A 21,952-nucleotide genomic window follows, 5' to 3' on the forward strand; every position below is an offset into this window, starting at 1 on the left:
AGAGTTGGATAATTTAAAATAAAAAGTATAATTGGATAAATAAAGTGTAAAATAATGAAATTAACGGTGGTTGTAAGAAAATAAATAAAGAAGTAATAATGGAATGTGAAAGAAGAGGAGAAATAAGCGGAGAAATTGGGGGGCCGTGTGGGGCCCGCTTATTTTTATAATTTAGTTTGGATTTTTGATTTTGGTGTGGGAGTGGACAGCTCACACAACGCCGTATTGGTAATTGTTTGGTACTGTGTTACAGAAGGAAGTTTCTTCCGTTGTGTGTCTCCGTTTCTAATCCTCCAAATTCCGCCATTGTTAACTTCTTCCACCTTCAGTTTCAGAGCGCCCATTAACCTCTTTTCTTTTTTTTTCTTTTTATTTATTTCTCTCTCTCTCTGTAACACTGATAATTTTAGGGGGAAAATGTCGTCTCCGAGCTCTCCGCCGGCGCCTAGTACGACCTCACCCCTACCTCCGACCACCGACGCACCACCCCCGGCGGAGCCGTCTCTCTCACCGCCGTCTCCTGACGCTGCCTCTCAGCCTCCACCTGCTACATCCCTGCCGCCTTCTACCACTCCTTCGCCGCCGCCTCCGGACAGTGCTACTCCATCCCCGCCACCTCCGGACAGTGCTACTCCTTCGCCGCCGCCTCCGGACAGTGCTACTCCATCCCCACCGCCTCCTGACAGTGCTACTCCATCCCCGCCTACTACTTCTCCTTTACCACCTACAGCTCCTAAGAGCTCTTCGCCGCCGCCGCCGGACAGTGCCACTCCATCTCCGCCTACTTCTTTACCGCCTACATCGCCTTCGGGCTCTTCGCCGCCGCCGCCGCCGTCGAATTCTAGTACACCTACGAGTCCAGGAGGACATGTCGCTCCGCCGTCGAATTCTAGTACACCAACGAATCCGGGAGGAAATGAGGCTCCGCCGTCTTTCTCACCGTCGTCGGGAGTTTCGGCTGGACTTGTGACTGGAGTTGTCATTGCTGGAGTGGTGGTGGTGGTTGCTGCGTTCATTCTTTTGGTTTTGTGTTTAAGAAAGAAGAGAAGACGTGACGAGGAGTCGTACTACCGGCCGCCGCCACCGGGGGCGTTTAAAGGTGAGCCCTCAAATATTCCAGATTCCTCAATTATGCCCTAAATGAAATATTGAAATCTAAATTGAAATTGATAGTTACGAACAATTGAATTTCAGATGGCCCATATGGTCCCCAACAGCACCACTGGCAATCACATCTGCCGCCGTTGCCGCCGACTAATCATGTCGTGGGGACAGTACCGAAGCCATCTCCTCCGCCAGCATCACGACCACCACCGTCTCCTTCACCAGCATCACGACCGCAGCCGTCACCTCTGACTATAAACAGCAGCGGAGGATCTGGATCTTATTATTCAGGGTCTGAATATTCGCATGCTCCTGCTCCTGCTCCATCTTCTATTCCCTTGGGCTACTCGCAAAGCAGCTTCACTTATGAAGAGTTAGCAATGGCGACAGACAGGTTTTCAGAAGCCAATCTCCTTGGACAAGGTGGGTTTGGTTATGTGCATAAAGGAGTCCTTCCAAACGGAAAGGAAGTGGCAGTGAAACAACTCAAGGCTGGAAGTGGACAGGGAGAGCGTGAATTTCAAGCAGAAGTGGAAATAATCAGCCGTGTTCATCATAGACATCTTGTTTCCTTGGTGGGGTATTGCATCACCGGCTCCCAAAGATTGCTGGTTTATGAATTTGTTCCAAACAACACATTGGAGTTCCACTTGCACGGTATGTTATGATCCTCAATCCAATCGACCCTTTTGCTATGGGCTGTTGAGGATCTTAACTCATAGGTAACTCCCATTTTGTAGGGAAAGGACGACCCACCATGGATTGGCCAACGAGACTCAAAATTGCTCTTGGATCTGCCAAGGGATTGGCCTACCTTCATGAAGACTGTAAGTCTATTGCTTTTGTGATGAGATGTGATCTGGGTTTGTTCAATGGCTTACATGTGATGTGATGTAATGTGCAGGTAATCCTAAGATCATTCATCGTGACATCAAAGCTGCAAATATACTTCTGGATCTCAAATTCGAAGCAATGGTAATAATGGGGGCATTCTGAATTCTCTTGAATTTGATTGATTCTATAAAGTGAGACCCAAATGGGTTTATGGCTGATGATATGTTGAATCTGATATCTAGGTTGCAGATTTTGGGCTTGCCAAATTGTCTTCTGATGTTAATACCCACGTTTCAACTCGAGTTATGGGAACTTTCGGGTATGATCATATGATCCAAGTTAGAATTCTAGTCATCAATCTACGGGATGATGATATCGTGAATTTCATATTTCTGGATTCTTGGATTTTGATGCCATGCTTACTACTCTATACAGCTACCTTGCTCCTGAATACGCTTCAAGTGGGAAACTCACTGATAAATCAGATGTCTTCTCCTTCGGAGTGATGCTTTTGGAGCTGATTACTGGGCGCAGACCTGTGGATACAACTCAATCATACATGGACGATGGACTGCTCGATTGGGTAAGCCCATTAGCCATTACCCATTTCTGTTGACCCTTCTCAGACACATCGGAAAACTAAATCAGCACATCTTGTCAATTTCAGGCAAGGCCATTACTACTTAGGGCCGCAGAAGATGGGAACTACGATGGTCTAGTAGATCCAAAGCTGCGAGATAACTACGACCATAATGAGATGGGTCGGATGATTGCTTGTGCAGCTGCCTGTGTGCGCCATTCGGCGAGGCGCCGGCCACGGATGAGTCAAGTGGTTCATGCTCTTGAAGGTGAAGCCTCGCTTTCTGATCTTAACAAAGGGGTTCAGCCTGGACATAGCACCGTCTACAGTTCTCATGGAAGCTCCGACTACGACACATCTCAGTACAATGAGGACATGAAGAAGTTCAGGAAGATGGCATTGGCAAGCCAGGAGTACGGCAGCGAGTACAGCGAGCCGACGAGTGAGTATGGTTTGTATCCATCTGGGTCGAGTGGCGATGGCCCAACAACAAGGGAAATGGAAATGAGAACAATGAAGACAGAAAGTGGAGGTTCTTGAAGCTCGTTGAGGAAGCAAAGCAAGTATTCATACACTAATATGTACAATCTACAACGCCCTTCTCTTTTTCTTTTGGATTTCTGTGATTGTAAGTTTGCCTAAAAAAACAGAAAAGCGTTTTGATTTAAGAGTAGATTAGATTTTGTCTACACAAAACAAGTTACAAAATGGATTTCAATTCTTTTATTTGTCCTCTATTGGTTCATCTAGTACCAACTGTTGTATAACGCCCTAGTTTGTTAATACAAGTAGCTAAGAGGGCTGGAAAGTATGATATGCAACCCTGTTATCTACGTCGACAAAAGGACATTTTTCTAGTCCTTGAGTATGTTATGCTGTCATCGATCAATAATGTATTAAATTAAAATTCATAACCAAGATATATAATATAACTACATTCAACCTGCTGAGTTCTACAAAAACAAACACATCATCATGCTAATTTCCAAGTAGTCTTGCCAAACAAACAATTTTGCATTCCAACGCATTTAGATCTCAATTCTCAAATATTTAACCAATTGGAAGTTGTCTAGCATGGGTTGAGATCCAGCGATCGAACTCTAAGTAATACAGTAATTGCTTCTTCAAATTTTCAACTCACCATTGTAACACATCTATTACTATGGGTGCTACACAACATTTACGCGTCTAGATTTTACATCAAAAATTCCTTCCTGGAAGGTAGGTATATTATACTTTGAAAACTACAAAATTTCTCCACTGACTAGAGATTGGAAAAACGTGCAGCAGATCCCGATCCTCTTCGTCGACGTCGTCGCTTCTGTCTAATTCGCCAAAAACTCAAAAGAAGCAACAGCCCTGAAATAGAAGAAACCAAGTCAGGTATACAATTCGAAAAAGGAAATCAAATCTAGGATCAACGGGGAATATATCACTGACCTGCGACTGCAACTACAGCAGGAACAAGCCAATGATTAGGAACAATCAAAGGCATGTCAGGCTGCAAGGAATAACAATTAACAGGAAATTATAAGAATCTCATCGATGTAGTAATATTGTAAGTCTCAATCCATTAGGAAAGTTGAACTCTCACCTCATCCCGGTAGAACAAGCTTAAGTATCGGTTTCCATATTTATCACTTCGGTCCTTTAAAGTCAACTTGGGAGGTCCCATCAAAGAACTTTCTGGAGTAGAATTCAAGTCTCTTCCCAAGTCAATTAAGGGAAATCCAGGCAGCCTTCTATTCCTTCCCCTGCCCTGTACGCTGTATCCCTTGGTACCCCATACTTCAAACCTAGAATCACTCATGCATATCAATTCCTTTCCAGAAACCGCAGAATACAAAGAGAAATTTGCATCGCTTCTTCGAGATGGAAGTTTGTTATCTTCAAGATATAGAGGTGAATTTTGTTTGGAAAACTTGGTGAATAGCACCGGATCTCTAATATTTCCACTGGTAAAATCTAATATTTTCCTCAGGAGCCAATAGCAATTTGTAACCATATGGCTGCTATCTAGACAATTTGAATCTCCATAGACTGCAATGCGGCCTTCTGCTGCCTCTAATAGGCCAAGAATTGGAAAGTCTGCCTGCATTTGTCAACGAACAGTTAGTTTAACGGTATTACAAAGATCGCAATAATTTCATGAAAGCATGGAAGACTCTTAATGTCATTAAGAATACACCTATAATTCAAGCATGTAAATACATTCTTTCTGACGGTTTTTAGATATTTAAATATTTAAATGTTCTCAAGAATTCTTTAGTGGTGTCGGGCTCCTTTCCCTGGAATCAAAAAACTAACTTCTAGAGCATTATACTCGAGCATCAGAAAATTAAAATAGATATGCTGCAGCTACAACTTACTAGTTCCCCCTTGGGAAAGATCAAAATTTACAAGTATCTAATTCAACTAGAATATAGAGATGTCCAAATTTACTTGAACTTCCAAAATAGGAAACTGGACAATTAGTCAAATTTGAAACACTTTTCAGCCACCACAAAGATTATTTAAAAGGGAAGTTCGTAGAGAAGCTTGCGACAGTTACCTTACTCAGGCTAGATGTTAGTATGCTCTGAGCCGCCCCACTCTCTGAGCTATCAATGAAAGGGAAACTATGCACATAACCACCTCGTGGAAACCTCACAATATCTGTTCCTGATGCATACCGACTCTGTTCACCATCAATAGAAAAATCACCATTCAAAATCTTATCCCCGAAAGCAATACCAAATGGGGCTAAAAGATCATTTAGTGCAGGAATATTTGCACCTCCAGTAACTGGAGTCCACCAGCTTCTTGTGTTATCATCGAAAAACCTCATCTTTACCATTGTTTCTACATTATACCATTCAGAAAACACAGCCAACCCCAATCCAGTAATCATAACATCGTCCCTCAACTTTTCAATTTCCTCTTTGAAGTACTCATCTTCAAGATCCACTAGTAAAAGCGTCCCATATTGGCGAGCATCAAAGCATGTTAGAGGAGAACCAAGCGTTTCAACATAGTATCCAGCATCTCTTAACATGTTAAACATAATATGAAAATTTGTATGCAGGTGGTCTCCATGCCAGTCCAGAATGTCATTGCGTACATCCAAGGAATCTCTAGGAATATAACCAGGAGGATATTTGATGTTATGAAATTGATCCCATAAAATTCGTTTTGATCTTGGAGGTGTTGGAACCACTTTTAACTTCAGCTGTAGCACACAAGTACTAATCCGGCGGTTCTTCTCTCCTCTAGATGGAGGACTATATACTGTTAGAGTCACATTGCCCTCAATTTCTCCAGAAAACTGTGCACCTTCCTCCTTAATTTGCATATGAAGTGCAATGTAACCAGTCCAAGGCCAGATAACCTTAGAATAAGTGAAGTGAATACTTAAGAGATTTCCTTCTTCATCCGAAGGATTCCAAGTTGGTTGACCTTCAACATAGCCAATTACACCCATTCCATTCAAAATGGTAGCATTGAAAATAATAGGCATTGCACCTGCATAAAGAGGTTGGCGACAAAAGGGCCATGTATAAGGGCAATCTGTATAGTCAAGAACACCAGGGAAGATGCTTGCCCGAGGTTGGTAGCTCTTAAGTATTTCATACGATTCTAACCTGGGAATATTCAAGAAATAAGAAAACACTCTAGAAGCAAACCATATAAACAAAAACCACAGAGAGGGTTGAAACCTACAGATCAACTCTGCCAGCACCTTGCTCGTACATATTAGGACCAGCAAGCTTTGCAGCTCCCTCAACAAGTGCTTGTTTCATGCTAGCTGGATTTAAAATAGTCTTCCGCTGGCTTTCAGGGATGACACTAACAAGCAGACATACCACACCAGCAACCACAGGACTTGCCACACTAGTGCCTGATAAACTTTTGCACCCAGTACTAATTTTTGATCCCATAATTTCCCGACCATATGCAACAACATCTGGCTTCACACGACCATTACTGTACAAAATGACATGTTTGAGAGTGCTGATGTCAATGGACAGAAAGAGGGAAAAAAAAAGAAAAAAAGAAGAAACTGGATAGTAGCATAAGGTGAATATTATTTTAGTTCAATAATTACGGGTGTGTGGGATCAAACCATCAAACTTTGAGATGGTAATTGGAGCCTTATTCCATATTCATCTCAGTTGGCTAGTATAAGGTGAAATAAATAAAAATTATTGGACAAGAAGTCAAAACATTATGGGCTTAAGTTTTATCCACACATCTACTCTTTATCCAAGTCCAAATCCCAATCAAAGAAAGGAGACAAACCATTTGCCCAATATTACAAAAAATGCAATAGGAGTAAAATACAGAAGGAACTTAAAGGCCTGAGCAAAAGTGTAATGTACCCATGAGGCATCTCCCAAGTAGTCATGCCACGTGAGGAAAACGAAGCAATGTGATCATTGTAGTCAATACCACCAACACCAATGACATCACTCTGATCTGCAGGATTGTTTAAGGTCCCGTAAAGTGGTCCATCATTCCCAATTGCCGAAACCATGATGATATTATTTGCCGTTATTTCCCAAATCTGACAGACAAATGAAAGTTGATTGGATGTAATTATCTCTGATGCATGGATTCAACAATAGACCTCTCACTCTATTAAGATGTTACCCACAAGTTTAAACTACAAATACAATAATATACAAAACCAAAAACTCAACAAGCTAAAGTATTTCAGAAGAAACTTCATCAAGGAAAAGATTGTTTCACAGGAAAAAGTCTCTTCAACCGTATATTCATTAATGATCATGTTAGGACAATATTAATAAAACTTCAAGATTATATAGTTCGTTCAATAACTGTTAATAAATATCATGAAGAAAAAATTGGCAGAATCCCAGTGACAACACACAATTTGTTAGTCTAAAGCTCTTTGTAATAGCAATGCTGGCAAACTCTAACCTGAAAGAAGGTAAATAATTAATTTAATGGAAAAGTTACATGTAGGAAGTATTTGTTTGATCAAGACATATTCAGCAATTAATTAACCTAAAACCAAACAAAATTAAGTAAATTCTTTTTTTTCAACTTCATAACTTATTTCGCCGAAGGGCACAAATTGCAATCAACCAAACAAAGAAATCTTACCTTCTCCACGAATGGAAGATCTAAGTAATCTGGTCCACCAATGCTCAAATTTAATACATCCATATTGGTAGCAATTGCATAGTTGAATGCATCGAGGAACCATGAAGTGTATGACACCTGCAATAGGCTGAATACGTACTTTTCATAATCCTTCTTTTAAATGAAAAATAAACAACAAGCTTCCATACTCCTTCCACTGTTAGATTAACCAAGGGAAATTGATATAGAACAATTTTTGCAGTCAAAAGGTGTAATTTGAGTAATGATCAATGTGCATTACCTGTGCATCTGTAAACACACGAAAAGCATATATCTCCGTATCTGGAGCAAACCCTAGACATTCTTCATCCCCACCAGCAATGACACCAGCAACAAATGTCCCATGTCCAAGATTATCATTTAAAGTATCTTCATTGGTCCAATTTGTTCGCTCCTGAATTACTCACAATTCAAAATCTATTAGGTGAAACCATAGGTGGAGATTTTCTTTTGATCTAATAATTAAACAAGATGTTCGATGAATGGGAATAGATTCCGTGATCTTCTTACCTTGATATTCCTAAAATGTGGGTGATTAGCACGAATACCAGTATCGAATATAGCCATCTTGACTTTGGAACCAGTATACCCCTTTGCCCAAAGAGAGTCTGCTCCAAATAATGAGGTGACTTGAGATCTCTGAAATCAAGAATTGTTTCTCAGAGAGAGTTAACTAGAACACAAAATTGAAAGGGGAAATGATGGGGAAACATTTGGTCTTATTTCATTTGGTTTTACTATATTGAACCGTGCTAAATGAATAAAATGAGAAATGCATTAGTTAAGATTGAAGTTTGGCTTATAAAAGTGAATCCTCATTCCGTAGTTACATAAAAAATAAATCAATTTACTGAACTAGAGCTCGTCCTACAATAAATGGTATCCAGATTCATTCAATGAGACACATGAAGTTCCCACTGCATCGTCCTTTTCCTCATAGTTATGACCCAAAGCCAAATAGATCAACAGAAAAGAGAAAATCGGCCATTAAAGGAAATTACCTGCATCAACAGATGCCGTCCCCATCTATTAGAGGCATTGCTAATTGCCGTATAACGTTCCCCACCTTCTTCGTTAAAAGACATGGAGGTGAAAATCTTCCCCGGACGCTTCTTCCCATCGACAAAAGCCCCAATTCTACCCCCACCCTCCGCTAGCAAACCCCTGACGTGGCTTGCATCGACATTCACATCCTTGACAAGCTCCAATTCCTCAATCTCCTCAACCAGCTCCATTACCACCGAGTCCTCAATTGATACCAAGCCGAAATCGGTTGGATACTTGGACGCAGGGTTCCGCCTCTCGATCCATTTCCAGCCGCCCGATCTAATACGTGACTCCAGATAAAATCGATGCTCCTTCGCCTCCCTGTATTGGACGAAGCGAACAATGTAGTTCTTCTGCGAGACTCGGTTCCCATCAGTGACGTTCTTGGATGTAAATGGATCGTTGGGTGAGTAGTTTCGAGTTAGGGTTTGGAATACGGTGTGATCGGATGAGGGGTTGAATTGGAAAACAGAAATGGAGATAAAGATGGGGACGAAGATGACGAAGAAGGAGATAGACGACGAAGAAATCGAATATCCGATCATGATTGCAGTAACAAGAAATTATTAGAATTCATTGATTTTGGGGGGTAATCAACGAGGAGCTGAGTAAGTATGAAGAAGGCGAAGGAAATTGCAGTTCTGAACTTCCTCAGGCCTCTTGTGGAGCTTCTCTGCGATTAAACTCCCTTTCCCGAGTCTTGTTTTGTTTCTGGTATTTATAGACCCGCCCCGTTTGCCGAAAAATGTTCCTGAAAAATACGCAATATAATCGATGGTGAAATAAATGAACTCATGGAGTATATAGTTTAATTATATTTAAGTATAGTTTTGAAGTGGCAGTAAAAAATATTGTGACTATGATACTAGATGACTTTATATATAATTTTATGTAATTGGACCCAAATATGTATTATTTAACCAGAATAAATAAATAAATAATTGAATTTAGCGTGATTGTCTCTATTTAGAAATAGTGAATGTAATAGCTCAAGCTCACCCTCCAGATATTGTCCGCTTTGATTTGTATTGTCATTAGCCTCACGATTTTAAATGAAGAGATTTTCGCACCCACTTGTAACGTATACTTTGTTCTCATGTACAAGGATCTCACAATCCTCCTTCTTTGGAAGCTAGCGTTCTCGTTGGCACACTGCTTTGTGTCTGCCTTTGATACCATTTGTAACAGCTCGAGGTCACCATTGGTAGATATTGTCCACTTTTGTCTATTACGTATCGTTGTCAGCCTCACGATTTTAAAATACATCTACTAAGGAGTGGTTTTCTCTTGAAGTTTTAAAATCTTGAAGCGTGACGACGATACGTAATAGATAAAAGTAAACAATATTTATTGACGGTAGACTTAGATATTAAATTACCATTCCTAAACAAAAAGCAAGACTTTCCCAAAAGGAGCATGGAGCACCTCTACGTCAGGCATGCCCCTCTTGTGCCCTGAATCCAAAGCCAACCCCAGTTTTAGATATGGAGGCAGCCTGCCACTTCAACTTGTAGAATGATGTTCATCCATTAGTGACAACAAGGAGACAACCAGCTGCTGCGTGAATCAAAAGTGATCGTGCTTGCTATCTGAAATTGTAAATGTAAAGTGCTGTAAATTCGTTGTTGAGGACCAAAATCCGAACTTTGTGACCATGTAAATTGCCATCATGTTAATAATTTTGAGTTGGTTTGGTGTATTTATCGATTTCGAACTCAAATCGAGAAGTCCCAAAACCCACTTTGTTGGATGATGTAAATTTGAAGCATATATTCGCATCTAATCCAATGGATTTTCTGTTTTGCTGTCTTCTCCTTTCATCCTCTCTAGACAAGTATCCACTTCGTCTGCGAAGAACAACACCCCCACTTGCAAACCCAACTGCTCGAAATCCCGAGGATGTTCTCTCTTCATCTCCTCTCTTCAGTACCATCGTTTGACAACCCTGCTCTTCAATGTATGCGCCTCTCAAAACCCAATAACATTTCTAGCTTCCCAATTCTCAATCTTCATTCAATCGCCATTTCCCCAAAATTCGCACAGACCCCCTTCGCCAATCGTTCTATTTTCCCGAAAGTAACTCGCAGAAAATTGTCTATTCAATCCGGAAGCAGTAGTGGCGGCGGGGATGGAGGTGGAGGCGGCGATGAAAGTGAAGAGAGTGGGAAGGTGGAGACGCAAAAGGGTTCTTCTGGGTTTCTGGCAGAACGGTTGAATTTGAGTTCGGACGACGCCAAAACAGTGTTTGCAGCCATAGCAATATCTCTTGCCTTCAGGACGTTTATTGCAGAACCGAGGTACATTCCCTCGCTATCAATGTATCCTACATTTGATGTTGGGGATCGACTTGTAGCAGAGAAGGTAGAACTTTTGTTCACTACTGTTAATCGTATCTTGCAGCCGTGTTTCTATTGGAAATTTTATACAAATTGGGAACTGATATTCATACGACAACAAGTTTAGATTTCATAGATAAAATTGCCTAAATGTTTTGCTCCCAACTGTTAATGCATGACGAAGTAAAATATGCTCAACATATTTTCTTTATCCCAAGTTCTTGGAGATAAGGGAAGAAGATCTATGATTTATTCTGTCAATCAAATTTATGAGGTTTTGGACTTTGGTTTTGTTTTGTCGAGGATGGTTGGGAGATGGGTCCCACGTCGGCTAATTAAGGGGTTGATCATAGTTTATAAAGAATACACGAGACATTTTAAGGAAGCCAAAAACAAAGTTACGAGAGCTTATGCTCAAAGTGGACAATATCATACCATTGTGGAGAGTTGTAGTTTCTAACATCGTATCGGAGTCATGCCCTTAACTTAGTCATGTCAATAGAATTCTCAAATGTCGAACAAAGAAGTTGTGAGCCTCGAAGGTATAGTCAAAAGTAACAAACAAATGGTGTATTTTGTTCGACGGTTCCAAAGGAGTCAAGCCTCGATTAGGGGAGGTTGTTTGAGGGCTCCATAAGCTTTAGGGGAGGCTCTATGATGTACTTTGTTCGAGTGGAGGATTGTTGGGAGATAAGTCCTACGTCGGCTAATTAAGGGGTTGATCATAGGTTTATAAGTGAGAAATACACCTCTGTTGGTACGAGATCTTTTGGAGAAACAAAAAACAAACCCATGAGAGTTTATGCTCAAAGTGAACAATATCATATCATTCTAATATGTTTGATGCAACATAAATACTCGTGTTTTCTTTTGCAGGTGACATACTACTTTAGAAACCCTTGCGCTAATGATATAGTGATATTCAAAAGTCCACCAGTGCTTCAGAAAGTAGGATATACAGATGCAGATGTCTTTATTAAAAGAGTTGTTGCTAAAGAAGGTGACACTGTGGAGGTGACATTCTTTAGTTTTCATTTGCATCATAATCTGATATTGCTGCACATTTCATCCTGGAGCTACTGATATAGATCACTCAACTAATGAATCTCCTGCATTTGATTACGTATTTTCAAGCACCAAACATATCTGTGCTACAGTTTCACTCTGCTTGGAATATCAACTAATCACAGGTCCGGAAGGGAAAACTTGTCGTAAACGGGGTCGAAAGAAACGAAAAATTCATCCTTGAACCACCATCATATGACATGACTCCAGTTGTAAGCATAACTTTCTTTTTTCTGCATTTGTTTTGCATCCTTGCAAGCATTCAAGAGAGATTATTTTTCTTCACTTGGTGAAATCTAAACATTACACCTCTTTGATTCCTTGATGTAGCGAGTGCCCGAAAACTCGGTCTTTGTGATGGGCGATAATCGCAATAACAGCTATGATTCTCATGTGTGGTAAGGTCTCTCCACTCATCATTTCACTTTAAAGAAGTGTATTCAAGTAAAATACTTGTGTTCATATAACCAAATATCTTGATACATTTGAAAAGTTCTTTGAATTAGAAGTTAGCAGTTTCCACTCTTCTAGAGCCTATGTCGAACTCAGTCTATCTCAGGCAACCTCTTTGAAATTCTGTTCTTCCCTGTGCTGATAGCTGGCTATACCCAATTGTTCAGGGGTCCGCTGCCGGCCAAAAATATAATAGGAAGATCATTATTCCGCTATTGGCCTCCAAACAGAATCGGTGGAACAGTTTCTGAGCCCAGCTGTGCTGTTGATAAGCAACAGGGCATTCCTTCCACACCAGAAATTTCCAGCCTACAGACCACAAACTCTCAACCATAACAGATGATAGGTAGAACATAAACTGAAACGTTCTGGAGCTACAAGATAACTGATGAAGGATTCCTCGAAAACTCCTGTAAGTTCAGTTTGTTGCTCTGCAAATGCCTTACTGTCGCTATTCGTTCCCCTGTAATTTGAAAGCGTTTCTTTGGTTTGAGGAACTGGCCATTTTGTGTAAGGCTGTATTGATTCTTGGTCTTAGTTTGTGCAAGTTAGTAGATGACTCTATACAATCAGAATCTTTGATATAAACTGATGCTCTGTTGTTGTATGGAGAGTATTTAGCAAAGCAATAGTATGTACCATAAACTGATGCACTGATTTTTTTTTTTTTTTTTTCATTAATTATTCAATGGCTCTAAAGAAGAAAGAACTAAATCTACAAGTGAAGGATGATTCTAAATGTAGAATCTTTCCCTTCCAATGAAGAGAAAGATGCAAGATGAAGATCTCTCTCAATCATATGTACATGAATCAGCTTTAATCTTCATCGGCTTTGAGTTGCGAGAGTCGATGTCTAAAGAACACGAGACACGCTTTCGATGCTTTGATCTTACCAGTTTCCCCACCACATTCCCTCTTGAATGAACTTCAAACACCAGCATCATAGGAATGTTTCCATTTTTATCCAAGGCTTCAAGGCTGGCTCCAGCCCCATACAATGGCACCTTGTTCCCTTGAAGGTTCACCAATTCGACTCGATTGCTCTGTCTCGGTTGATAGTATTTCCTCAACTGCAAAGCAGAAAAACATCCCAAATTTTTATCCAATCAGGATCAGGATCAGTTTCCCATTTCTATTCTTGATGCATCTCTTATGGAAGTTCGTAGTTAGGAATTTTACCTGACCAGAGGCAACTGCAATCTGGGAGTACATAAGATTGATGGGGGAGGAGCTGACATGAATCCCAAAGAAAGTTGCAGGATTGTGCACTGTAATCCTTAATGAACAGTTGGTTGTCAGTAATTTGGTCGGGACTCCTGTTGTGTCTGATCCTTCTCCAAAATAAACATTATGAACTGTCATGCTCTGTAAGAGAAAAAGGATATTCACTTCTCTGACATTGAAAACCAAATGCCTTCAAACATGTTGTCCTAAACTGATCATATATGGTGCAACAGCCAAAACAAGAAGCATGGAAATTGAAAATTTATGAAATTTCAAAACAAAGATCCAAATATTATTTTAATCAACGACAACAAAACAAGTCAATATTGGAACAATTTTATATTGTTTCAGAGGGTATATAGAGCTAGAAACAAAACCTTGACTCTGATCTCAGCTTTGAAAGGCCGGCTAGCACCCCAAATGATCAAACAAAACACGAAGAAGATAAGGACAAACGCAAGCAGAGCCATCAGAATCTGGCATCTTCTAGTTAACCCTTTGTCGTCGTATAGATCCTCATAGTCCGCCTCCTCTTCGATCACATTACACTCCGGCCACCCTTTATCGTTACGTTTCCGGCTGCCCTTCCGGCCAAGGGCGGATCGGAACGTGCCGGAAAACCGACTCGCAGACGAGGAGCGAGAGTGGCGCGTATAAGAGGGATGCGAAGGACTCTCCATGGGGCTGTTGAAGGCGGGAGTGGCTTGGGTGGACGATTTGTCGCCATCGTGAGAATCTCTTGAAGGGCTCTGCACGTAGTACAGCGGCCGCTGCTTCGGTGACCTTGGCGACGATGGGGCTAAGCTTGTCACATCAGAATCGGACTTGGCATGCATCATCGTTCAAAAGCGGTAATGGAAATTCGAGGGTTCAACCAGAAATTCAGAAGCTAAAGAGAAACAAAAGTTCAAGAGATTAAAAACCCCAGTTGGGTATCGCTAAGAAACGATCAAAATTGAACCAAAACACTCACGATTTAGCATAGAATTGAGAAATTGGAGTAAAACCAGATAGATTGTGAAGAGGAACATTCCCTTTTGTGGGAGTGATAGAGAAGGGAGAAAGATGAATGGGGTTGACAGTAAAGCCGCAGTGATGAGCCATCAGTCACCACTGAGATAGGGCCAGGGAAAGAGATTCGGATTCAGTAAGCTCGGAGTTCAGGCTCGGACTCCGAACCTCAAGCCTTGGATAAGAGTGTCGGTAGCTTCAGGTCTCCCGTCTCTACTTCCCGGAGTTCCGTTATGTTTGACGGGGTTCCAATTTCCAACTGTAAGGAAAACGACGACATTTCACCATAACGATTAGCGTACGGTTTCGAATTTTCTTTTTTCTTTTAGAAAAAGACCTTAAATTGTTTTATTAAAAAAAAAAACGTAATTTAATTTCTTTGTCTCATTATCATTATAGTTTTTTTCAGTTTAATTTGCCGTTTCCTGTCAACATTTATCCGATAACAGAGATTATCTAAGAACGAAATTATTTTCTTTTATACGTTAATCTATATTTATTTATTATTAACTTGCCCTCAAGGCAACACGTCTTTCAAAATGACAAAACCGATACTCATTCAAATACTATCCTCCTTAGGCTTGTCCTTTTAAGGCTTCCCCTCAAGGTTTTTGGGCTTTCCCCGGTGAGTTTCCCTATTACACGTCTACTCAAGAAAGATGAGGGTTTTTGGGCTTTCCTTGATGGATTTTTTTTATTACACGTCTACTAGGGAAAAATGAGGGTTTTTGGGCTTTCTCTGATGGGTTTCTTTATTACACGTCTACTAGAGAAAAATGAGGGTTTTTGGACTTTTTCTGATGGGTTTCTTCATTACGTGACTATTACGGAAAGATCTCCACACCCTCGTAAAGGGTGTTCTATTCTCCTCCTCAATTAATGTGAGATTATGTTACTAAATGCATAAACTTTGTAGAAGTGTTTTAAGGGTTTAAAAGAGGAAAGAGAATTACTTAGAAAATAGAGCAAAATATACTATTGAAAACAAACATAGAAAGAGAGGAAGAAGAGGCATACCATTTGCTTGACGGCTTTGATAAGATACAAAAGAAAGGGATATTGGTAAGCACATAGTCATGCATGCGCCACCATACTTCTACTATAATAATGCCTGTGGGAGTTGGGGATATCCTCAAACACACTCACATTTCCTCACCTAATATGACAACTTTTGCTACAACTCCAACCACACTCCTCCTCATAGCTCTTCTGTTTTTCAACAGCATTATTGCTAAGAAACAGTGGGTCAGTCATGCCAATACCGACCAACCCGGCAAGCGATGGGCACTCCTCGTTGCTGGCTCCAATGGTTATGATAATTACCGACATCAGGTGCTCTTTATATCAATACATTATTCAATAAAGTTGTCACAGTGTGTGACCTATGTATATAGCTAATGTATTAACTGACTATCTTCTTGACTTAGGCGGATGTATGTCATGCATATCAAATACTGAGGAAGGGTATCCCTGATGAGAACATAATCGTTTTCATGTACGACGATATTGCGTTACATCCAGACAATCCAAGGCCAGGAATCATCATCAACAAACCAGGTGGGGCTGATGTTTACCAAGGAGTTCCCAAGGACTATACAGGAAAGGATGTGAATTCAGTCAACTTTTATGCTGCCATTTTGGGGAACAAATCTGGTGTTACTGGAGGAAGTGGTAAGGTTATTGATAGTGGGCCTAATGATCATATTTTCATCTACTACACCGACCATGGTGCTGCTGGAATGCTCGGTAATAACTTACATTTTCAACTCGTTTTTGTGTCAACAAACACTAAACTCCCCTCATGAATTTGACCATACATTGCTTCACATGATCATAGGAATGCCCATGGGTGACTATATTTACTCCAACGACCTAATGGACGTGCTGAAAAGGAAACATGAAGCCAAGAGTTACAAAAGCATGGTGATATATGTGGAGGCATGCGAGGCCGGGAGTCTGTTCGAAGGATTGCTTCCAGAAAACATGAATATATATGCAACAACGGCATCAAATGCAACAGAGGATAGCTGGGCTGCATATTGTCCTGGACAGTCTCCTACTCCTCATACAGGCTATGATACTTGTCTCGGAGATTTGTACAGCGTCGCTTGGATGGAAGACAGGTAACCCGTTGGCTTAAACTTTTGAGTTCAATGGTGTTTTAACACGGTACTTAATGAATTTGTGTTGTGTCATGTCATGTCGTGACATGCAGTGACAAGCATGATTCGAGCAAGGAAACTCTGAACCAACAATATCATACGGTAAGCTTATTGATTCTTAAGTGACAATATCTGCTAGCGGTGGGCTTGGGCTGTTACACTACTGATAAACATTTTCTCGTGTATATTCCCAGGTTCGAAGAAGAACTTCGGTTGATAAAGTTGGGTACGGATCTCATGTAATGTTGTATGGAAACGAAAGCATTGGGAACAATTTCCTCAACACCTATTTTGGTAATACCTCTGATGACAACAACAATGAATCCTCTGTTAAGAGTACTCATATCATTTCTTCACTATCAAATGGGGTAAGCCAGCGTGATGCTAGCCTCCTTCATTACTGGTACAAGGTATGAGTTGTTAAACAATGTATATATATTCTAATTACGATGGCAATCAACGTAGCCTTAACTTATAGAGCTTTGGTTTGATATCAGTTTCAAAATGCCCCATATGGGTCTAGAGAAAAGATGGAGGCTAGCGAGCGGCTAGAGGATGAAATTCTGAGTAGAAGGCATGCTGACAACAGTGTAAATCAAATTGGTGAGCTTTTGTTTGGAGAAGCAAAGAGCTCACGAGTGCTTAACCGTATTAGGGGACATGGACAATCCTTCGTTGATGATTGGAACTGCTTTAAGAAATATGTAAGCCAATTTTCAAGTCCTGTGCTTAACTACCCATACTTTATGCTATCAAAAACTCTGCTGATGGAGTCTCTGAAACACAGGTGAAAATCTATGAGAAGCATTGCAAAAGAATGTCAAGATATGGGATGAAATACACGCAAGCTCTAGCTAATATATGCAATGCTGGGATTACAATCGACCAAATGGATAAGGCTTGTCTCCAAACTTGCGTTGGTAACACCTGAAATGGGATCAGTTTCTCGTAGTGTTAGCCTGCCTGTGCTAGGCGCCAGTCTTTATATATGTATAAAGAGTCTGTAATGCTAATAATAAACTAATGATATTAATGTTGAGTCTGTTATGCTAATAATAAATTAATGATATTAATGTTAAACTACTAATCGATCGATCGTCTCAATCCACAGCATGAGATCACACAATGGTTGGAGATGGGAACAAAGCATTCCTTATAAGGGTGTGGAAACTTCTCTCTAGCATATTCATTTTAAAATCGTGAGGTAAACGTGATACGTAAACGGACTGTGACAACTCGTTGGTATGTATCGTGAGGTAAATGCAAGTTTTCGACTTTAAAGGAATGAATATTACTCAAGGAAACGTTGAATTATACATGTGGAGTGGAAATTTCATTGTATAGTAGATGTATAAATGATACATGCCCTGAAGTTAAGCATTGTAGGTGCCATCCTCTTCAATGGCTTCCTTATCATCATCCCAAATCCTGCTCTCTTCCATTATCTCCTTCTCATCTCCATACAACCAACTGCAAATCAAATAGTAAAACAAATTAGCCACACCCATCAAGGCCAGCACCCAGTAATAGTAATCATAATGGCCCTGGTTCGGATTATTCGAAAGCCATCCCGCGTTCCCATTCTTCGTCGTTTTCTTCTTGACCACGCTCACAATCAGGGCAGCGAGCAAGCTCCCTCCGCCCATTCCAAGCGAAAACAGAGCTACTGCGATGCTGGCCATGCTCCTCGGCAGCTGCGAGTAGAAGAATTGAATCTGCCCTATCGCGTGGAAGGCTTCGGCCAGCCCCGCCAGGCAGTGTTGTGGCACCAGCCACATCGCCGACATCTTCACGATTCCTCCCGGTACGTTGGCTAGACCTTCATGAAATGCTCTGTTTCTTCGTTTTCTCTCGATTTCTGCTGAAACTGCGGAGGCCAAGCATGATATTGCCAGTCCGATGCCCATCCTCTGCTTGAAAGTGAGCCCATTTGATCGTTTGGTGAACTTTGCAAGCAGTCGGACGATGATTTGGTCGTAGATGGCAACCCAGAATGTGAGGGTTAGGATTGTGAAAACGGCGAAGGAAGCTGCAGGGAATTGGAAGTGGGGTGTTATTTGTCTATCCATTGTGATTGCTTGGAGAGCGGAGAAGGTGTATTGACTAATGGTGGCACTGATTACAATGCCAGTGGACCAAATGGGAAGTACTCTGATTACTGCTTTTAGTTCCTCAACTCGTTGAATCGTGGTTAATCTCCATGGGAATTTGGCCATTCCATTAGAATCCACGTCTGTCTCTTTGTTTCTTATCATGCAAGCCTTGTTTAGAAACCTTAAAACAAGACACACGAATCATCCTCCTTAGGATCACTAAAAGCGAAAGCAGCAATTATGAAACGTTATGATCAGTAAGATACCTCAATTTAGGCGTTGGGTTGACAAGCTTTGAACCTTTATGGTAAAACCATTTATCAGAAGTTTGTGGGGGTAGCTCCAAGTGCCTATTTTTCCAAGCAGCAACGATTACCTGAGCCAAACTGCGAAGCAAGCTCTTATTTGCCATTAGTTTAACATACAGTGAAGACCCAAGAAAGAACATGACGGTAGAAAACATCATAAGTCCAACAGGAACTCCATAACCCACCACCCAACCGGCGGCGTTCTGGAGATAGACCATAAAGAGCACTGATATGGTGACTGAAACCCCAACCGTAGCATAGTACCAATTGAAGAAGCTTTGCATAGTCCTTTGGTTTTTGGGGTTGCCAGGCTTTTCTAGTTGATCTGCACCAAACGCCAGGGAACACGGCCGAATTCCCCCAGCTCCGATTGACATGAGAAGAAATGCAAAATAGAGAAGCATTAGCTGGGCAAAGTTTGCTGATACACAAAATTCCCCAGGTGATTTACAGTGTGGAGGCCTTGCTTTTGGGAATATGGCTGTTAACCATAAAACTACCATTCCCTGAAGTCGAAGAGATTGATCAAAAAGCGGCTGAAAAAATCAAATAGTTAAGTTGGAATTTGAGGAAATGAATCAGTGCTTACAAGAAGTGTAACCAACGTCCCCATGGCGATGACCTTAAACCGACCTAAGTAAGAATCAGAGAGAAAAGCCCCAACAATGGGCAAAAAGTTTGTCAGAGCAGACCACAGAAACAAGACGATGGCTCCTTTAGCACTATCCAGGTGATACTCATTCGTCAAGTAGAATATCATATTTGTATGAAGCCCAAAACTTGAGATCTTCTCAAATATCTCGTTTGCTGCAGCAGATACACAGTTTTTGTCAATGAACATGTTACAAATGTATGAATCAAAACTTTTATTAAGACTTGTTGAAAATCACCCATAATGAAAGGCATAGTTCGGAGGCCACCCTTTTTTCCTGCTTCCTTTTGGGTGGTTTCCATTTTCTCAGAAGGCTCCTTCCCCATTGGCTTGGCTCTGATCTCATGATCATTGCAGGAGAACCCACAGCTATAATCATGTAAACTTTGTTGAATCCGCAAATAGAACAAAAATAAGCCGATTTTTTCCATTATACTTCTAAATATTTTATTCAAGACTTTGTAGTTGTTTGGATTGCACAAGGTTGAGTGGTTTCTAAAAAATTCCTTGGATGATCAATGATTCCATTCTGATGTATGCCAAATATATTTTGTGCCTGAGTTTGATTCTTTCTGTTGTCAAGCATTTATCTTTTATTTAGTTTTGCAGTTCTCAGGCAGCCATCAGCATCACTTTCTATTTGATTTACAAAAATAATTACTAATATAACGTTCCCAAAATAGCATTCAGTGGTGATACTGTTGTTTAAAGAGGATACTTTTTTAATCCATCCCGTACAAGAGGTAATCTACTCTTTGAATCAGCATATTCTACACCATGTTCGAAGGTAGCCAGAACAATAAATTCAAGAAATGCTGTATTAGTTCATTATGAGATCGTTCAAAATTTCATCTTTTTTGTTGTTATACCATCAGATAACCAATCCAAATAATTTGTGGTAATAAATTTCTGTCAACATTCTTATGGTAATTGAACAATGGGAAACAATCCAATTGTTCCAAAAAGATGACATTATCACAGCAGTTTAGAAAGAAGCAAAGTCAGAAATTTTAGCTCGACCTCCATCAACACTGTAATTTATTAAATGTGTTCAAAGACACGAGGTACGAAAATGTATACAAGTCTTCTTCCTTGGATGATCAATACTGAAAGAATTGTCACAGGGTGGAATTTTCTTCAGAAGGAATCGACTACGTCAATATAAGCTCTCGATAGGCATATGGGATTTTACAACTTGTTGAGTGAACGGCCAGCAAAAACCTCACAAGCCAAAAGCTTCTTTCTAAGAGTGTAGCTGAGATATTATAGCTTCAAAAGTATCTCACTGAATAAATACCCCAAAAAGAGTACTTTCACTGTATAATAGATAAGGAGATCGTACGAGCAAATTTTAACTAACAAATATGAAAACTGACGTATCAAAATAGTAAAAATAAGTACTAAATTTGCAATGAAGATGTACGAACAAATTCACCTATATTATCAAAAAATGGACTGATAAACAAGAGTATGAAACTACATAACGCTAACGACAGAGTCTACACCAAATTAACCAATTGGCCAATGATGAAAAACTAATATTTTGTAAAATACATTGAAATGAAGAAGCAGTGAAAGGATAAAATGAAATGGATCATCAGATAGGAGCGAAAGACTAAAAGATGTATAATCACAGTACATTCAGTTGAACTATGCTTATAATCATCACATGACCCAGACTCATTCGACCCTCCAAAATCAAAGACAAAAGTACGGTAACACAAACAAAACAAAACAAAACGACATCAAAGCCTCAGAAGGAAGGCAGTAGAGGTGATTGTAATCACAAAAGATCATACAGTACGAATACCAATTTCCTCATCATCGACATGCACAGGACTCAAATCATAAATCAGTTTCCAAATGGCAGAATCAACAAAACATTTGATACTATCACCTAGCTAATCAACAGAGAAGGAGAACGGATAATGCAAATGG

The 21,952-nt window shown here is 40.4% G+C and overlaps 6 protein-coding genes and 2 non-coding genes across 9 annotated transcripts; 3 read left to right on the forward strand and 5 right to left on the reverse strand.

The window, feature by feature from the left end:
• Window positions 1-188: 188 nt before the first annotated feature.
• LOC111461435 (proline-rich receptor-like protein kinase PERK1) lies at window positions 189-3,244 on the forward strand. Of its 2 annotated transcripts, XM_023104950.1 has the most exons (8): window positions 189-745; window positions 824-1,099; window positions 1,195-1,761; window positions 1,845-1,931; window positions 2,009-2,079; window positions 2,181-2,257; window positions 2,374-2,521; window positions 2,606-3,244. In XM_023104950.1, the coding sequence occupies exons 1-8, from the start codon at window positions 418-420 to the stop codon at window positions 3,056-3,058; spliced, it is 2,007 nt and encodes a 668-aa protein (XP_022960718.1). In that variant the 5' UTR covers window positions 189-417; the 3' UTR covers window positions 3,059-3,244. The 2 variants fall into 2 exon arrangements, with proteins under 2 accessions (XP_022960718.1, XP_022960717.1); XM_023104949.1 differs by having other exon boundaries at window positions 189-1,099.
• A 272-nt stretch (window positions 3,245-3,516) lies between these two features.
• LOC111461434 (subtilisin-like protease SBT6.1) lies at window positions 3,517-9,419 on the reverse strand. Its single transcript, XM_023104948.1, has 10 exons — window positions 8,665-9,419; window positions 8,174-8,302; window positions 7,905-8,057; window positions 7,625-7,741; window positions 6,877-7,061; window positions 6,218-6,481; window positions 5,070-6,138; window positions 4,113-4,610; window positions 3,959-4,019; window positions 3,517-3,877 (listed from the first exon to the last, which is right to left on the reverse strand). The coding sequence occupies exons 1-10, from the start codon at window positions 9,253-9,255 to the stop codon at window positions 3,783-3,785; spliced, it is 3,162 nt and encodes a 1,053-aa protein (XP_022960716.1). The 5' UTR covers window positions 9,256-9,419; the 3' UTR covers window positions 3,517-3,782.
• A 1,058-nt stretch (window positions 9,420-10,477) lies between these two features.
• LOC111461760 (chloroplast processing peptidase-like) lies at window positions 10,478-13,221 on the forward strand. Its single transcript, XM_023105402.1, has 5 exons — window positions 10,478-11,071; window positions 11,923-12,060; window positions 12,237-12,323; window positions 12,442-12,509; window positions 12,732-13,221. The coding sequence occupies exons 1-5, from the start codon at window positions 10,610-10,612 to the stop codon at window positions 12,898-12,900; spliced, it is 924 nt and encodes a 307-aa protein (XP_022961170.1). The 5' UTR covers window positions 10,478-10,609; the 3' UTR covers window positions 12,901-13,221.
• A 14-nt stretch (window positions 13,222-13,235) lies between these two features.
• LOC111461759 lies at window positions 13,236-15,032 on the reverse strand. The gene is made up of 4 exons (XM_023105401.1): window positions 14,762-15,032; window positions 14,166-14,677; window positions 13,744-13,929; window positions 13,236-13,634 (listed from the first exon to the last, which is right to left on the reverse strand). Exons 2-4 carry the CDS (start codon window positions 14,625-14,627, stop codon window positions 13,356-13,358), a joined length of 927 nt encoding a protein of 308 aa, XP_022961169.1. The 5' UTR covers window positions 14,628-14,677; window positions 14,762-15,032; the 3' UTR covers window positions 13,236-13,355.
• Window positions 15,033-15,891: 859 nt separating this feature from the next.
• On the forward strand, window positions 15,892-18,008 carry LOC111461846 (vacuolar-processing enzyme gamma-isozyme-like). Its single transcript, XM_023105545.1, has 7 exons — window positions 15,892-16,131; window positions 16,227-16,545; window positions 16,637-16,922; window positions 17,015-17,063; window positions 17,156-17,371; window positions 17,459-17,665; window positions 17,749-18,008. The coding sequence occupies exons 1-7, from the start codon at window positions 15,907-15,909 to the stop codon at window positions 17,890-17,892; spliced, it is 1,446 nt and encodes a 481-aa protein (XP_022961313.1). The 5' UTR covers window positions 15,892-15,906; the 3' UTR covers window positions 17,893-18,008.
• Window positions 18,009-18,278: 270 nt separating this feature from the next.
• On the reverse strand, window positions 18,279-20,887 carry LOC111461844 (protein NRT1/ PTR FAMILY 1.1-like). The gene is made up of 4 exons (XM_023105543.1): window positions 20,253-20,887; window positions 19,952-20,169; window positions 19,321-19,868; window positions 18,279-19,235 (listed from the first exon to the last, which is right to left on the reverse strand). The coding sequence occupies exons 1-4, from the start codon at window positions 20,443-20,445 to the stop codon at window positions 18,335-18,337; spliced, it is 1,860 nt and encodes a 619-aa protein (XP_022961311.1). The 5' UTR covers window positions 20,446-20,887; the 3' UTR covers window positions 18,279-18,334.
• A 716-nt stretch (window positions 20,888-21,603) lies between these two features.
• On the reverse strand, window positions 21,604-21,692 carry LOC111461873. Its single transcript, XR_002713658.1, has one exon. It is a non-coding gene; the product is annotated as a small nucleolar RNA snR60/Z15/Z230/Z193/J17 (small nucleolar RNA).
• Window positions 21,693-21,763: 71 nt separating this feature from the next.
• LOC111461877 lies at window positions 21,764-21,844 on the reverse strand. Its single transcript, XR_002713662.1, has one exon. It is a non-coding gene; the product is annotated as a small nucleolar RNA U83 (small nucleolar RNA).
• Between the last annotated feature and the right edge of the window lie 108 nt (window positions 21,845-21,952).

This window comes from Cucurbita moschata, unplaced genomic scaffold (assembly GCF_002738365.1).
Source record: "Cucurbita moschata cultivar Rifu unplaced genomic scaffold, Cmos_1.0 Cmo_Scf00025, whole genome shotgun sequence".
Taxonomy (NCBI): Eukaryota; Viridiplantae; Streptophyta; class Magnoliopsida; order Cucurbitales; family Cucurbitaceae; genus Cucurbita; species Cucurbita moschata.